The sequence below is a fragment of the Trichosurus vulpecula genome, assembly GCF_011100635.1.
Source record: "Trichosurus vulpecula isolate mTriVul1 chromosome X unlocalized genomic scaffold, mTriVul1.pri SUPER_X_unloc_1, whole genome shotgun sequence".
Lineage (NCBI taxonomy): Eukaryota > Metazoa > Chordata > Mammalia > Diprotodontia > Phalangeridae > Trichosurus > Trichosurus vulpecula.
In genome coordinates this window covers 1,602,350-1,620,561 of record NW_023494377.1, presented here as the reverse complement: position 1 = coordinate 1,620,561, position 18,212 = coordinate 1,602,350, and the positions used below count along the sequence as shown (strand labels likewise).

The following is an 18,212-nucleotide window of genomic DNA, read 5'->3' as shown; positions in this document are numbered from 1 at the left end:
GGCTTAGTCCGCTATTATTCATGGTAATACTTGCTGCTTTTTGGAACTTGTGTTCAGTAATATTAGATATGATTGTTCTCTTTATAATTATTCCAAAAAGTTTGGAGATTTTCTTGTTTAATAGTTTTCCCTTATTCGTCAATGGCTTTCTCCTCTTTTTTAGTAGAGCATTGATTGGGCTGGGTATCAGAGAAAGTTAATCCCGATTCTGCCACCGATGATCTAAAAGGCACCACATGTAAAAGTTCACGTTTCTGGGCCTCTGTTTTTCCTCTATTGAATTGGAGTAAGACTACTTAAATCTTCTGGGACATAGGACTATCTATAGAGATCAGCAGTTCGAGTCCATTAAAAGTTTTTGGGGGTTGTTGGGATTCTTTTTTTTTAATTCAGTGGAAGAGTTGGTTTTTGAGATGGGCCTTAAAGGATTTTAGCAGGTGGATTTCGGGACCGGGCAATCCAAGAGTAGAGACCAAGGGGAACAAAGACATAGGAATGACACAGTTTAGTTGGAGCATAACACACATGGAGGTTATTAAGTGTGAGGTGACTAGGAAAGGGGGATGGGACCAGATGGAGATTGGCTAGGGAGTATCAGCATTAGGGAAAATAAGAAATAGAAAAATAAATGGGAAGTATTAGAGATGACCAGGGAAGAGAGTGGAGATGGGAAGAGCAGGAAGAGATGATGGAGGCCATCCTAGGAGGGTGGTGGAAGGAGCAGAGAAGAGGGGCATCCAAGAGAGTTACTGCAGAGAGAGAAACTAACTGAGGGGACACGATAATCAGTCGATCAAAAAGCATTTACTGGGGGCAGCTAGGTGGCACAGTAAATAGAGCACTGGCCCTGGAGTCAGGAAGACCTGAGTTCCAAGGCAGCCTCAGACACTTGACACACTTGCTAGCTGTGTGACCTTGGGAAAGTCACTTAACCCCAATTGCCCTGCCTTCCTCCCTCCAAAAACCAAAAAAAAAAAGCATTTACTAAATGCTTACAATGTACCAGGCACTGAGGATACAAATAAAGGTCAAAACAATCTGCCTACAAGGAGCTCACATTCAGTAGCAGTAGACGGCACATAGAGTTAGTTAGTGTCAGGTGAAGGCACTAGCAGCTGGGAGGAGGAGTTGTGGGGGTAGCGAGTAGATGGAAGGAGAATAGAAGAAGATGGGAGAGGTAAGAAGAGGCCAAGTTATAGAGAGCTTTCAGTGTCAAATAGAAGAGTTTCCATTTGATCCTGGAGGTAATAGAGACAGCCACTGGGGTCCACTGAGCATGGCCTCAAGTCTTCTGACTCCCAAGAAGGGAGGGTGAATGGTCAGAACTTCACTTCAGAGTATCACCTTGGCAACTAATTGGAGGATAGAGTGGAGTGGGGAGAAACTTGAGGTAGGGAGACCAGTTAGAAGGCTGTCATAGTAGTCCAGACTAGAGGTAACGAGGACCTAAGTTAGGGTGGTGGAAAGAAAGGGGATATAGGTGGAAGATTTGTTGCTAAGGCAGAAATGACAAGGTTGGTCAATGGATTAGATATGGGGGTGGGAGCCAAGGATGGCACCTGGGTGACTGGGAAGCATGGTGGTGGCTCTCAGCTTTTCTAAGCTTTACAAAGCACTTCTCTCCCCAACAACATTGTGTGGTAGGTAGTGCAAATTATCCCCATTTTGCAGCTGAGAAAACAGGTTTGGAAAGGACACACAGCTTATAATTAGCATCAGAGTACTTAAGAAGTTTAAAAAAGGGGCAGCTAGGTGGTGCAGTGAGTAGAGCATGGGCCCTGGAGTCAGGAGGACCTGAGTTCAAATGTGGCCTCAGACACTTGGCACAGTTAACTAGCTGTGTGACCTTGGGCAAGTCACTTAACCCAATTGCCTTGCCTTCCCCCCTCCAAAAAAAAGGTTTGAAAAGGATAATGAACTCGATTTTGAATATGTTGAATTTGAGGTGCTTTTATATGGGATGTTCAGTTCAAGATATACAAAAGGCATTTGGTGATACAAGACCATAGCTCAAGAGAGGTACTAGGGCTAGATAGATAGATCTAGGAGTCATCTGTATAGATAGCATAATCAAAACCATGGAAGCTGATAATATTAAGTGAGATAGTATAGTTGGAAAGAAGATCAGGCCCAGGGCCTTGGTAGACAGCCCAGGATGAAGGAGATGAAGAACCATCAAATAAGACTGAGAATGAGCAGCCAGAGAGGTGAATGAAGAGAGAGCTGAATCATGAAAACAGAGAGGAAAGAGTTTTAAATTCTGCAAAGAGAGAAGTCAAGGAAGAGGAGAGATGAAAAAAGGCCATTAGATTTGGCAGCCTCCTTGGATATGAAAAATGAGGAAGAAAGAACAGTCTTAGATATCCCCAACCTTTCAAACATGGGTAACCAATGTTGCCATTAATATAAAGGTTTGAAACTTGGGGAATGTTTAAAACTGTTTAGCCTGAGAATATATTTAAATTCAGATGAGGGAAATGAAAGATTTCTTTCTGTGGGAACTGTATGGGTTGTTGTTGACACACTTATTTAATAATATTTCTTATTTAAGCATAAATATGCAAGAAGGGCAACTCCTATCATACCATTTTTAAACAGTTAATTATTACCTGTATTTGAACAAAGTCAGTAAAATTAATTACATACTAAAGAAAATAAGTACGTATGATAAGCCAAAAATTTTTACCAAGTGTTGTCAACAAAGTGTCTTCAGTGAAGTGAATGTGTGTGTGTGTGTGTGTGTGTGTGTGTGTTGCATAGAAGTCATTTTAATCTTCTCTTCACTCTTAGGAAATCATGGACAGAATTTATAAAAATGTTATGAGTAAAGTTCAAGAGATGAACTACTTTCAGAAAACTCTCTTCAAGATAGGCTATGACTATAAACTGGAACAGATCAAAAGAGGATATGATGCCCCTCTGTGCAATTTGTAAGTACATTTCTTGGTTCCTACTATTGTAGGTTATCTTGAAACCTTATATTTCCACAGGTGTAGTGTAGTGGAAGGAGCCCTTGGATTTGGACATATGTTGGGTAACTGACCTCTCTTTTGAGGACTTTATTTTCTTCATCTATAAAATGAGGAAGCTACACCTGGTGACCGCCAAGTTCTCTTCTAGAACTACATCCTATCATCCAGAGTATTCAGGTGGAAGGAGCAAACCGACTTTATTTTGGGATTATTATCATGGTGGCCCTTTTAGCCATTTCTTCCTAGTGTGAAATTATTAAAATTCTTTGACGGATCACATAAGAAACATGGCCGATACTTGGGAAATGAACAAGATCTTTACCAACAGTTTGGGCTCAAACTTTTGCGATTTTCTTACAACAATTGATGAATTTCAAGCCAGTGCAGTATGCTTTGCTTATCAGAAATGTCATCATTTGCCTATATAAGTTAAGAACAGAACTCTTGAACTCTTCGTTTTAATAATTAGGTGAATACTTTTGAATTGGGAATCAGAAAATGGCTTAGTGTATGGACCACTGTATACTAGACTTGAGTTAGGGGATTTCTGTTGTCTTAGACTCATTCTCATGGAAGTTTCTGATTTATTTGTAAAAACAAGAGTATGTAACTTTAATGGCCTTACCAGAAATTTCATGCCACACAAAAAGATAAATGCTCAAAGATAATTACTTTAAGCTTGGTCGGCATTTCCAGACATACATTTCTCCAGGCTTCTGTTCTTTGGTTTGTGCTAAGATCATAAAATCTAACCTTGCTTCTTTGTCAAAGGAAGAGTGTCTTTGGACAGTTATTGCTTTTTAACTCTCATAATACTGAGGTTTTAGTGCTTAAGCAAAGCTGAGAAATCCTTACTAAAGCAGTTCTCACTAATTTGCTCTTTAGATAACTCGGTGTCAGCAGAAATGTTCAAATATTTTTCCTTCCCTTCCCCACCCTTCCCTTTTATCAAGTCTGCTGTTTAAAAAAGTAAAAGCCCTATTAGGTGGGAATGTCCGGATGATGCTTTCTGGAGGAGCACCACTTTCACCACAGACACACCGATTTATGAACGTCTGTTTCTGCTGCCCCATTGGCCAGGGTTATGGATTAACAGAATCTTGCGGGGCTGGAACAGTTACTGAAGGTCAGTGTTGTTTTTGTATGATTAATGATGCTAAATATGTACTCTCCCCCTCCAGATATTTTCATTGGTACATAAACATGAATATAAACTTGGAAAGCTTGGGGGGGGGCGGGAAATCATACTTATTGTTACTTCCTGTGTGATAGGAATCAGATCTTAAAGCTTGAGCTAGAGATGGAAGATACCCCCTCCCTTCACCCATTTTAAAGTCTCTGAATTGGGGCTCCGTGTTTCTAGCTAGGTTCTGTGAGAGATAATGAAGGCTCTGCTTCCTACATGTGCAATACTGGGTGGGTCATTTGATTGCTGTGGGCCTTAATTTCCCTATCTGTAGAATGAGAAGGTTGAACAGAAGTTCCTTTTGAGCTGTAAATTTCTGCTATCCTAAGTCTGAGGCCCATATCGCAGTCTCCTGTCTCCAACTGCCAGCAACCCATCCTCAACCTGGTTATACCACTATCACAACAAACAACACGTCAAAAACCAAGTTTATGATCTATCAGCAAAAACTCACTTCCTTTCCCTACATCTCTCCTCTGTCAGCAGTACTACCATTCTTCAAGCTTCCCAGGCTAGAAACTTTCAAATACCCTTTGAGTGCTCATTTTCCATTGTCCTCCTTATCCTATCTAACCTGGCACCAGGCCCTGTTATTTCTTCCTTAGGAATTATCTCTGTATTTCCTCATTTTCTACTGCAACTACCATAGGCTGAATTACTAGACCACTATTATGGTCTCCTGACTGTCTCCCTGCCTACAGTCTCTCTGCTCTTGAGTCCACCCTCTACCCTGCTGCCAAAAGCATCTTCCTGAGATACCGGTCTGACTGAAGGGACCCTATACTCAGAGTTGTTCCATTCTTTTTGACCTATATTTGCTTCAATTCTTCTATATGCATATAAAATGTCATGACTTGCATTTGACTTTGATTTGAGTGAGGGAGGGCTGTGCATTTCCCTGATGTCATGGTCCTCTTCGAGAATGAAGGACAAACACAGGCTGTGAGTAGCCTCTGCCTCTGCCTTTGTCTTTGCCTCTGCCTCCTCTCTGTGCTCCATCTTGATGGCCAAAGGCTGCCTCCTTAACTTCCCATTTACTGGCTAGACTTCTTTTTCAAAAACCAAGCCTTAAACCCAATTCACCCTGGAGCTCCTAGATTGGACAATAAGTCCCTGCCCTCCTAGCACAGAGTGAATGTAAATACCAAATAGTAACTGTTTCTCTTTTGGCCAGAACCCTGAGAGTCTTCCCCTCCCAGTTTGAATTTTTTTTTGAGTTTTTGATTAAAGGGGCCATCCCTTGATTAACTTTTTAAAGAGGCTTATTCACTGAATGGACCGTTACCTCACTCAAAGTGAGAACCTGAAAAGACCTTACAGGGTCTCCCAATGCATCCTGGGCCATCTCCAGTCATCCTGATGAATATCTGGTCACTGGACCCAGATGGCTCTGGAGGAGAAAGTGAGGCTGCTGACCTTGCACAGCCCTCCCTCACTCAAATCAAAATCAACTGCAAGTCATGTCATCATTTCCCTGATGTCATGGTCCTCTTCAAAAACTAAGGACAAACACAACAGTGCATATAAAATGTACCATTTGTATATTTGCTTTTGCTGTTTAACATTTTAATTTAGAAATTTAGTATTTCTTTTTTCAATTCAGTCATTAAATTCCCAGGTGTGTTGACTGTTTTTACAATGTAAAGTGATCTTGTAACTGCCTGATGTATTGGTCTTTTCTTAGTCCTCCTCCTACTTGACGTCTCCAGGAGCTTATGATAGTCGGTTCCTGTGACACTCATCATTCTCCTTCCCGTCTTACCACTCCTCAGGCTCCTTTGCTAGAACACGATCCTGCTCCTGCCCTGATGACTAAATATGGGCATTCCCCTGGGCCTCCAGGCAGGTGGCAGCTCAGTCATCATCTCCATGGGATGACTCCCACATCACAGTCCTCTTATCACCACCTGCCCATTGGCCATCTTTATCTGGATACCTCATAGGGATCTCAAACTCTATTAATATAGCCAAAATGAAACTTGCTATGTTACCCACCCTTCCTGCCAATTTCACTATTGCTGTTGTGGGCACTGCCATCCTTCTTTGTTGTTTGTGGCTCACAAACTTGGAAGTTTTCCTTTACACTTTCCTCTTCTCTCCACCTTTCATTTGCTAAGTTTCATTGTTTTTAGACCAACAGCTTCTCTTTCATCTACCTCTTCTCTCCATTCACATAACCTCTGCCCTTTCTTAATCACCTCCCAACTGGACCAGTATAATAGCCTAATTGGTCTCTCTGCTTTCTGGCTTTCCCCTTTAATCTGCTCTCCACACAGCCACCAAATTGATATTCCTCAAAATCAGCTCAGTTACTTTTCAGCTCCGATATCTTCGCTAGCTCCCATAGGATTCTAGGGTAAAACAATCTTCCTGAGCCTGGCACTTGCAGATTTCCACAGCCTGGCTCTTGTCTCCGTTGCCAGGTTTATTTCAGATTGCTCCCCTTCCTTGCATTCTCTTCCAATCCAATGTTCCATCTTGTACCTCTGTGCTCAGACCTCTCTCCATTTTAGAATCAGGAGCTTCCTGCACAGCTCAGCTCAGCTGGTGCCTCCTGTATGATGCCCCCTGTCATCAGTTTGTACAACCTGATGTATGCTCCTCTGCATATATATTATACCCCTAAAAGAAGGTGCAATCCTTGACCACGGGACTGTTTCACTTTTATCTTTGCCTCTGCAGTACTTGGCACACTGCCTGGCACAGAGCAGACACCAGATAGATGCTTGGTGAGGTGACTTCTCCTTTTCTGCCAATTCCCTCTCCTTTGTTTTCTGGCCTCATGCCATTCCTCCTATATTATACAGTCTAGAATGTCATAGCCAATGCTGTTCTCTTTTTCCCCCTCTCTCACAGTTACTGACTATAGCACTGGTCGAGTAGGAGCCCCTCTTATTTGCTGTGAAATTAAGCTCAAGGATTGGCAAGAAGGTAAGAATTTTATGCTGTTCTCATACCCATTGGACAGTGCCCACTGAAGACCACTCATAGAGGGCGTGGAGTGTCTCTGGCTATGCTCCTCCACCCAGAGCCCAACCCAGATGCTGTCAGGCAGTTGCAGATGGCTCTGCCCCAACCTGCCTGGGAGATTCTGGGATCTGCCTGGTCTTTTAGCTATTGCCTATAAATGACATTCTCTCCTACCTTGGTGCCTCTGTATAGGCTGTCCCCCGGGGTCTAGAAGGCACTTCTTCCTTGCCCCTTAAACCTGCCTTCAAGGCAAGGCTCAGGCCTCACTTGGGATGTGGGTCCTTTGCTGTGCCCCATTACTACTCCACTTACATACAAAGCCCCGCTCCACCAATAGAATGTAAGCTGTTTGAGGGCAAGGCTTCTTTGTCTCCCCAGGATCTAGCACAATGCAGAGCATGTAATTCTTAATAAACATTATTGGCTGTTGAATTCAAGCTGTCTGAGGAGCAGCCTGGTCAAGTGTGGATGGGCATGGCCACTAGGTGCCCATGAGACAAGCCAAACATCAAAAGGGCCCTCAGTCCCATGTTGTGCCTTTATGGTTCCACGGCGATGGTGGCAGAGTAATAGAAAAGGGGCCAGAGGCGTACAAACACTCATTTAATGGTCGGTGTGCTAAACGTGCAATTAGGTTAAACCAACAGTCATTGAGTTGGCGGTGGCAATACTCCAGAATATTCATAGTGCCAGGTTATCTAAGGTGGCGCACTTTGCTTTATGCTGACAATTTCCTTAAGCTTCGTCTTCAGGGTTGAGGCACTCCTTTGGGGGTCCCCAGAAGAAAAGCTTCATGCAGTCAGGCATATACTCACTCTGGGCTTGGAAATATTTGGCAGATAAATAAATAAGAAGATTCCTTTGGTAATTTGTGATTCACCTGTACTGTCTGGGTGGTTAAATTCTGTTCATCTGCTTTTAAAATCCCCACTTTTCTCATGTTCCTTTTACTGATGATTTTTTGCTTTGCCCCTGAAGAGAAAGGTAAGGTAGGCCTCACCATAAAAAAAAGATAATAAACATTAATATACATAAACAAACGATCGATGACAGTTCCCTTGCCTCCAGGGGCTGTTTTCTTTATCTTTTCTACCTCTCCTGGCAGTCAGTACTAGACCAACCCAGACCTAGGAGGCAAGAAAATGGAATTCTTTCCAGTCTTCCTGCCTAAGTCCTTGAGTTTCAAATCCCACCACTCCACGTCACCAAGCTGCCATGAAATAATTTCATTTTAAATATTGGATCTCAAAAAAGCTATTATGTTCGTTCCTCAGGGAATCTCTTATTTAATCAATATAAGGTATTCCCTAGTGCATTGCTCAAACCTTGCCACGTCTTAGGACATAGTAACTATTAGTTGGTGGGGTGGGGGGATACATCACCTGGTGCTTATTTCCAGAAGAGTAGCCCAGATATATGCCAGTCCTTGAATGGCAGACACAAAGTCCTTTGCCAGGCCTTTCTAGATTCAGGCAGTGCCTTCAAGCATCCGGATCACCGTGAAAAAGCATCACAAGTGGCATTTTAAAGGGGGCTTTGATTCTAAAAGATTGCTATTTCATCCAAAGGCCACATAGCTTTTCTAAGGGAACAATTTTCTAATAGAAGCCTATAATGAAAATGGATGAGCTTTTGCTAAATATGTGAGAGACAATATGAAGTAGTAAAAAAAAGTACTGAGCAGACCCCACCTCAGGCATTGACTGCGTGACCCTGGGCAAGTCACGTTACTTGTCAGTTTCCATATCTGCAAAATGGCCATGACAGTATGTGTACTCTTTGCCTCACAGGGCTATTGTGAGAAAAAGCCATTCCCAAGGCCTCTAGTGCTTTCTGAAGGTGAGCTGGTAGAAGGAAGCTCGCTTCCTCGCTCCCCAATAAGGGGAAGGAGCTCCCCAACTTGTCATTTCATCAGTTTGGGGAATTCCCAGTGTGGAAACTCTCTACAAATGTGAGGGAGTAATTTGCTCATAACACATACGTCTTGCTATGTCTTGGAGCACAGAGAGGCGCAGTGACAAACCAGGCCTTCCCAATACCAAGACCGGCCCTCTTTTTATGCACTGGGCCATGTTCCCCCTCTTAGTTTTTTTTCTCCTTGTTTTTACTGTACTGCTAAACCTAGGACCTGTCCATTTTCATACCTTCTCTTCCCGCCCTACGTTCTGTAACTAAATCAGGTTTCCAGTTCCCATTGAAAATACTCTTTACCCACTCTATGTACAAGGACATCTTTGCGTATGTCAGACTTCAAGTAAAGTCTTTTAACTCCAAACTCATTCCTCCTCTATCTGTCCTTTGGGGCTGACTAGAACATGGCTAATTCTTCTCTTCCATATGACAGACATTTGGGTATTTGAAGACAGCCTTCCTTCCCTGCTCAGGTCTTATTCAGGGTAAACATCCATAGCTTCTTCTCCTGCTCCTTGAATGGAATGATCTCAAGACCCACTACCATTCAGGATGTGCTCTAGTTTACACATAAGGCTGACCCTATGGCCAATTATATTTTAGCATAATACATACTATGTTTGATTACCTGCTAATTATAGAAAAACCATTTTAATGATTAGCAAAGTGCATTGTCATTTTTAGAGGGTAGGCCAGTTTGCTTTTATGATTTCCAGGAGGCTATACCATCCATGACAAGCCAAACCCCAGGGGCGAAATCGTAATCGGTGGGCAGAATATTTCCATGGGCTATTTTAAAAATGAAGAAAAAACGGCCGAAGATTACTCTGTGGATGAAAATGGACAAAGATGGTTCTGTACTGGAGACATTGGAGAATTTCACCCTGATGGATGTTTACAGATCATAGGTCAGTATTTTTTTTTTTTTACTTTCTGCAGGTTTAATTTGCTTTTGATAACTTAAGTATCCATAAAGGTAATAATGGGAAAATCCTTAGTGACTGGATTCAGTTAACTTTTAAGAAGTCCCTACCTGTCTGAAGAGTGCTGTGCTAGATATAGGGCTCGTGCTGTCGTTGGGTAAAAGTAGCAGAGGTGTGTGTGTGTGTGTGTGCGCACGCGTGTGTGCGCATGCGCGCGCGCGCCCACCCATGAAGGAATGGAGTTGTGGAGGGCAGGGGGCACAGAATTAGGCCTCCACCAACAGCATCCACACTCCTTTCCTCAGCTTACTCAGCTCACCACACCGCTCCTCTCCCTTGTCTGGTATTACCCCCATTATCCCCATCAAATTGCCAAGGGGCAGCACAGACACATTTTAGTATGGGATTACAGCTTCTGTAGCTCTAGCCAGGTTTAATCATTGGGAAGTGTCAGTATCAATAGCAGACATTATGTTCTTCCAACTTTGACTCCAGTTGAGAAAATTCCTGGGAAGCTGAATTCGGATCCTTCCACAAGTTCTGAGTTGCTTGGAAGAGTATTTCACAGGAACATAAATGAATCCCAAACTTCTAGGACCTTTTTCAAATCCCCTTTGGAACTGGCTGGGTGTGGGGAAGGTGGAGGGGGACCTGGAGGCTGCTTGACCTTGGAGTACAGCTCTCAGGTGGTTGCTTAGGCCATGTCTGGGCCTTTGGGCGTGGGTGCACTGGTTGTAAAGCCTCTACTGGTCCCTCTCATATGCCAGTGTACTCCAACACTGTGCTATCTGTAGCTCCAACACAATGCTAAATACTTAAAGCCACAGGCTCCCTGGAGCCATTCAGATTTTCTTTCTTAGGCATTTGCCATTTGTCAAATAGGAAGAAATTTCATCACAGTATTTTTCAGGGGTCTGAGATTCAAATATGGCCATATAGAATGAAATGTTCATGTTCCTAGCAGGTCTTAAAATAAAGGTCAAGTAAAATGATGTGTGGCAAAGTATTAAATGTAGAAAAGCAATCAGATTTTGAAGCATTGTGTCTATCTTTAAGATTAAGGGAGAGAAATTGAAATAAAATCCAGATTTTAGCTAAACAAGTGAGTCCAATTCTAGGTAAGTCAGAGTTCTTCTCCTTGACTTTCTAGATCGCAAGAAAGATCTGGTGAAGCTCCAAGCTGGGGAGTATGTGTCCCTGGGCAAAGTGGAGGCTGCCTTGAAAAACTGCCCACTCATAGACAATATCTGCGCCTACGCCAAAAGGTCAGTGTCCCACGGAGCATGCTGAACTTTCTGAGAGGAGCAGAGGTAATTAGGCAAGGGATGTGTGTGCGTGTGTGTGTGTGTGTGTGTGTGTGTGTGTGTGTGTGTGTGTGCATGTGTGTGCATTCCAGAATGCTATAGAACAGAAGGTACCTCAGAGCTGTCCAGCCGTTGTATTTTATTTATTTTATTTTTCTTGCTATATTTGTTTTGACACAAGCACTCCCCACCCCGCCCCAGGACCCTCTCATTAGGAAAAAAAAAAAAAAAGCAAAATTCTAAATGATAGGGATTGCAACTGACAACATGTGTATTTTTCCCCTCTTAGGGTTCTGTCTTTTCTTAAGAAAGTGTGTTTCTTATGGTGTAATAGTCCAATACATTAATATACTCTAGCTTTTTCAGCCATTACCCACTTGTTGGGCACATAATTTGTTTCTAATTTTTTCCTACTCTGAAATAATTCTTCACTGAATGCTTAAATACCTATGAGACCTCCTGAGGGTATAATAACCCAGTTGTACAACCCTTTAAGAAGGGGAGAGTGAATCCCAGAGAGGGAAAGTTCACACAGCTGGTTCATGGCAGACCAGAACTGAGCTGTCTGAGCACTTCTGTTCCAGGATTTTTTTTTCTGCTGTTCCTGAAATACAATCTTTATTCAACATCAGAATTTCATACAAAATTTTATTTAAAATTGAGGCATCAGGAGCATCCTGAATCTGAATAATGTATAGCCTAAAACATTTTTGTCTTGAGAAGTAGAAAATTGAGCTTTGTAACTTATTTACATACGTCAGTATATTTTATTTTTGTGAGGCTTATAACTTTAACAAGTTACATCTTATTAAAGTTAGAAAAGTTCAGCTCTGGAAATGTTTTGACCACTGTTTGATTTGTCATCATTTACGATCAACTGCCTTTTGATATGACATGTACTTTTCCAATCTTTTAGTGACCAGTCATATGTGATCAGTTTTGTGGTTCCTAATCAGAAAAGGCTGATGGCCCTGGCCCAGCAGAAGGGGGTAGAGGGATCTTGGGTAGACATCTGTAACAACCCTAGCATGGAAGCGGAGATACTTAAGGAGATTAAAGAGGCTGCAAATACCAGTAAGTAGATGACATTGACACCATCAGAAGCCGCTCAGAACTTGAGCTTATAAAAAACCCCATCATTCTGTTGGGGTTTAAGAACATCTGTTCTTAAATTTTACTGTCTCTGGAGAAGAAAATAGTAGGTGTTTTCCTCCTAAATCTTTCCAGGTTCATCCTCCACGTCCCCTTCCTTCTGTGTTGGTGTCCTCCAGGGCTCTATCCTGGTCCCTCTTCTCTTTGCATATTCTCTGTGTTCCCAGCAATTCCCACAGGGTGAGGGAGACACTGTTGTAGTCCCCAAGTATTTGAATTGCTGTTTTGGCCTGACAGGGAACCCCCGGATAGAAGGTAGAGAGAGCCCCACTTGGCTCATTGGGAGGGAATATTTTCCACCTGCCTAGAAAGTAGAATGGACTGCCTTAGAAGATAGGTCATCCCTGATCACCATAGATCTTTAAGGAAAAGCTTTGGTAATATATAAAATAGGAGTCACCTACAGATTAATAAGAATAAACCTTTAGAGCTTTAGTCATTAATTTTTATTAATAATAAACATGACAAAGCAGTTTTTCAGAATTAGCATCATAAAGTGCTTTGGTGTTTGTCTAAGTGTAAATAGCAATTGTTTCTTTTCTGGCCAGAAACCCTGAGGGTCTTCCCCTCCCAGATTGTTTTGTTTTGGTTTTTGGGTAGGAAAAGGGGCCATTTTTTAGCCTCATTCTTTACCGAAACAAACTGAGACCTGGGAAAGACCTTAGTTTAAAAACGCCAAGATGTCTCACGACATCGGGGCCATCTCCAGTCATCTTGATCTATATTTGGCCACTGGATGTCTCCAGAGGAGAAAGCAAGGCTGGTGACTTTGCACAGCCCTCCCTCACTTAAATCCAATTCACTTGCAAGTCAAGACATTACCTTCTTGACGTCGTTGGTCCTCTTCAAGAGCAAAGGACAAAAACACCAACTTCCTAATTTAATTTTTCTAGCCTTTTCTACTTGGACGAAATCCACGATATCAAGGGTCAATTTTTCCCTCTCCTTCTTTGCAATTCCAAGAAGTCTGTCTAGGAAGACTTGGGATTCATCTCCTGTTTAGTACTTGAGCTACCATAATGCCCAGAAAGAGTGTGTTTGAAGGTACAATGGTACATAACTATAAGCCTATCCACACAAAGGAACAGATATGAAACCACCTTGTAAACTAGTGTCAGTAGAATTATTATTAGGCTGTTTAACATTCCCGTCGGGTTAATTTCTCCTGAATCACCTGTGTTGAAAGCATCAACACAAAGTACATCATTCTGCCTGTTTTTTTTTTTTCTTAGAAACACCTAATTGACTCTATTCTTTTTCTTTTAGTGAAATTGGAGCGTTTTGAAATTCCAATCAAAGTCTGCTTAAGCCCAGAACCTTGGACTCCTGAAACTGGCTTGGTAACTGATGCCTTCAAGTTAAAAAGGAAAGAGCTGAGGAACCATTACCTCAACGACATCGAGAGAATGTATGGAGGCAAATAAATGGTCGGGCCTTTTCTCCAAAGTAGTTGGGCCATGCCCGCTACAATTCAAAATTTTCGTGTTTTCCTTTCGCCTCTGGCTGTTAGACTATACATAGCTATTACAATCTCAATTTAATCAAATCAAAACACAAAGAAAAACCAATTCAAATGGCTGTTGAGTCTCCTTTAGCTTTTCTTCATATTGTTCTAATGAAACCTAGATGGAAGTCATTTGCCTCTAGCTACTTTATTGAATTTTGATTCTTGACCCCATCCAAGTTACAAAGCAAAAATGTAACTCCCAGGATCTGCCTAAGGTTCATTTCTGGTTCCTTAAACCCAACTAAAGTAGAAGCAAAATAAATAGGGTCGGAGTAGAGGATCAAATTTGTACTTTCTAGGTTCAGCTGTCTTCCTTACTTGTCAGGCTTGACAGATCTATGATTTCACTACTTAGTGCAGCACCATCTGGGGGCTTTGACTTCCTTTTCCAACTGTGTATATATGTTATGTAGTTATCAAAAAAACAACTCACGGCTATAGCATCGTAGACATAACAAAAAAAATACCGTATTCTTGGAAAGAGTCCATAAGATAAAGAATTAAGGTTACAGACATGCATCAGAGATGGTATCATCTATACATCATTATAATATTGGGAATATTTACAGTGCCTGAAATTGAAATTAAGACAAAAAATAATGCTACTGAGTAATATATTTTAAGGGAAACTGGATTGCTTCTTATCACTGTTTGAAATCTGAATTCAATAACCACATTCCTTTGACACTTACAAGTGGCAAGTACATTTTTTTTAAGGTTTCTGGCAAAATGGCTGCCACCGTATATTTAAGTTGAAAACACAGGATCAAAAACAAAATGGCGGAAGGTTACATCTCATGTGAAAGACAACGGCATCAACAAATCCTAAGAGTTGTGACTGACACACAACACTCAAGAAGAACTCATGTTTGCAATTTGTTTTGACGACTCCAAAAAATTGATTTCCAAACATTTCCATTAAAACAAATATATATTTTTAGGGTTTTCTTAAAAAGGTTTTTCTGTTGCTGGTTTGGATTCGTAGTATTTTCCATTTCGGAAAGTCTTACAGTTCACCCTAATTCAGGTAGATTACAAACAAATACAATATTTCCTTAGCGATCTTGTCTCTGTCCTCTGGGTGAATAACTTGGTTCCATTTTTGGCAGTTGGTTTAAAAGGGAAGAAAGCATTGTCATCTTATTTTCCTCGTTGTAGAAGAAGTTAGAAACTGGAAATTCGAGGTGTGAGCGTGGGACCATTCAATAAGGGTTCATCTGTTGTTTGTGCTGTAACTTATTGTGTGTGTGCTTTTGATTTTTAAGCCCTTTAAGATTGTTTGCTCCCTTTTCCCCCACTGGCTATTCACACTTGAACTATAGTTACTGTTCAAAAAAAAGTGAACTGTTCTTAATACTGTTATACTTTGCACTTTTTTTCTTGATCATTTTATGTTGTGTGCATGCGTGTGTGTTGCTTACATTTCTTTTAAAAAAAATGTTGGCCACCACTACAAGATAGTTTTCCTTGCTCTAAAATATTTATATTATAAAGAAAAGAGATTCTTCTATTCATAAATATTTAAATGTTATGTATATGATGGTAAAAAGGAAAATAATCTGGAATGAAGGTTTTTGTAAAGATTTTATCTGTTTAGTGTTCAGGGATGTAAAATGCTGGGCAAATTGTTTGTGCAATGAAATGTGTATGTGGATATTCTCCCGATCCCCAGCTCTTCTTTGATCTGTAAAAATCAATGAGCGTTAGTTACTAAGTGGACAACTCAGCAACCTTGACTGTTCATGGCCCACTGTTTAGGGACTGGCCTTTAGGGACTCTTTTCTTGGACTTTTTAACTTAATGATTTTTCTTTCCATTTTAACTACCTTTGGGAAGGTGATTTTGGCTAAATGTGTGTGATGTTTTCTCTCAGATTTTCATTTCCCTGATTCTCATCTCCCAAAAGCTAGAACACTGCCAACTAATCTATTGTGTAGACCCTTTAGATTGAGTAAATTAACACTTTAGGTGCTGCTAATTCTTTATGAAAATCCAAATATCGTTTAAGGGACCAGGGAGATGCCACTACGCCCCACTTTTTTTTTAATCTAAATGCATATATGTTTACATTCACAGAAAAGTCTTTTCCACATGAATAGTGGCTTTTCAGAGATTTGATCTTAGAGATTGACCCCACGTATTTTCTTATACATGTTTAAATTGCTCACCGTTGATTTTTATGTCAGCCATTTTGCAAAAGCTGTAATTAAAAAAAAAAAATAAACCCCAATCCCATAGGCATGATTCTAAACTGAACCTTTGTGATTTTTGCTTTCTACACCTGAAATAATCTTGTCTTGCCTCAGTTTCTACTGTTTATCATCATGACTTTCATTATATGGAAGTATAATTGCATATTTTCCAGAGACTAAATATAGTTAAATGGTTCACAAGGTCAGAGTGTTCATTCCTTTGATCACAGAGATGGGTTAGAATACTTAGCTGATATTGTCTCCGTAGAATATGTATGTAATATGTTTCTGAATTAGAAAAATAGGAACAGAGAGAGGATTGTGTTGTTTTCTTGGTCTAAGGGGAAATGTTTAATTTTCAAATATGCGCCTATTTGTACTTTCTGTTAAAATGCATGATTGCAAAATCATTACTGGGTGTGGTGTGTTGATTCCTAATGGAAAATTTTGTTGTATTTTTAAAGTTTGCACTCAGATCTTAAGAAATAAATCCATCCATAGTACCAAGCCCATTTGTGTGGAGTTTTGTAACAAAAATGAGCTTACATGGATGAGAGGGTGCCAGGAAACATTTTTAAGGGTCTTTTAAAGCTTATTTAGAGTTTACCATTTTGTCCAGTTGTCCCTCGTGAGACCAAGGTTCATTTGAATTGAGACTATTGCTTTGTTAATGGTTAATGGGTGGAACCCCTTTCTGATGTGGGAGCAAACTGACTCCATATTATCTAAGCCTAATGTTGTTAGATCAGTCTATGCCTGGAAGTTTGGTGTTTTTTTTTTTTTTGTCTGCACTGTATCTGACTCATGCATTCAGTAGTAAATTTTTGAAAATTCCAGAGGATCCAATGCACTGAGAGAGGCGTGGCTCCTGAAGTTTAAGGGGAAAGGTCACTGGTCTAGGAAGAAGGGTGATGGCTTCTCCTCCCTGCTCTGCCACTAACTGGCACGTCCTCCCCTCTGAGCTTGATGAAGATGGATTAAATGCAACACAAAAGCTCTCCATGCTTCTCTTTCCAAGGCTTTCTTTATTAAATGAGGAACATGTACAAATTTCCTGTGTTTAAAAGATCTCACTCCCAAACTGGAACGAAATTGCCCATGAACTTGAGCTGCTAAGAGGTGTTTTCCACTTTCTGAGACCACACCAAAGTTCTTAGGATGGAATATATAGGCACAGAAAAAGCGATGGAGGCTTGAGCCTAGTAGATCTTGTCTAGATCTCCCTTTTGAGTAGTTTTGTTGTGCCTCATTGTTTGTGTGGTAGAGATAGGTAGAGATCCCTTCCTGATCCAGGAAGACTTGGTGGGTTCCAGACCTGCCTCTGACTCTACGTGGGAGAGAGGAAGCTAATTTCCGTTGATAGACAAGTGAACTCTTCCAAGTGTTGCCAAGCCCTTGACGACCCACTACAACAGATCCAGTCCCTCTTTCCCCTATTAGACTATAAGGACCTTGAGGACAGGGACGATCTTATTTCACTTTGTAGCCTTGGTGGGTAGGGCCTTCCTTGCACGTAGTAATCACAGAATTTCAGAGTTGGGAGGGGGCCATCCAGCCCAACTCATACCCCTGAAAGAACATCCACTACATCATCTTTCCTCCCCCATCTCTATTCCCAGGTCTTTTCTCCAAGTGCAATATAAATCCCTAGTTCCTTTACCTGATCCTCAGGTGACATGGACTCTTCACCCTCCTTATTCTAATGGGGGAAACACCATGCAAACAACTGTGTACATACAAGATACAGGCAGTGGAAATGGAAGGTAACCTCAGACTGGACACATCGGCAGCTGGGAGACCCAGAAAAGGCTTCTTGCATAAGGTGGGATTTGAACTGAGTTCTGAAGGAAGCCAAGGAAGCTGGGAGTTAGAGGTGGAGATGAGGAGGGAGAACATTCCATGCATAGGGCACAGTTAGTACAAAGTCTCAGAGGTGAGCAATGGGGTATTGTGGGTAAGTGTGGCTGGATGGCGGGGTTCATAGAGGGGAAGGAAAGTAGTAGACTAGAAAGGTAGGAGGGGAGCCAAGGCTGTGAAATACATAAGAAACTGATCCCCAAAAGAGCATGTGAAGGTCTTGAAATGATTTTCCCAG

General features: G+C 41.3%; 1 protein-coding gene across 4 annotated transcripts in view; it reads left to right on the top strand.

Moving 5' to 3' along the window:
- Window positions 1–16,629, top strand: part of ACSL4 (acyl-CoA synthetase long chain family member 4) — an 81,367-nt gene extending 64,738 nt beyond the window's left edge. For 3 of the 4 annotated variants that reach the window (XM_036740398.1, XM_036740399.1, XM_036740397.1), the window contains 7 exons: window positions 2,791–2,930; window positions 3,926–4,098; window positions 7,015–7,089; window positions 9,756–9,947; window positions 11,113–11,227; window positions 12,183–12,340; window positions 13,685–16,527. In XM_036740398.1, coding sequence (XP_036596293.1) covers window positions 2,791–2,930; window positions 3,926–4,098; window positions 7,015–7,089; window positions 9,756–9,947; window positions 11,113–11,227; window positions 12,183–12,340; window positions 13,685–13,842 — 1,011 coding nt within the window. In that variant the 3' untranslated portion in view covers window positions 13,843–16,527. Of the gene's footprint in view, window positions 1–2,790; window positions 2,931–3,925; window positions 4,099–7,014; window positions 7,090–9,755; window positions 9,948–11,112; window positions 11,228–12,182; window positions 12,341–13,684 lie in introns of all 4 variants that reach the window. The other variant, XM_036740396.1, reaches the window with a different exon arrangement.
- Window positions 16,630–18,212: the final 1,583 nt, after the last annotated feature.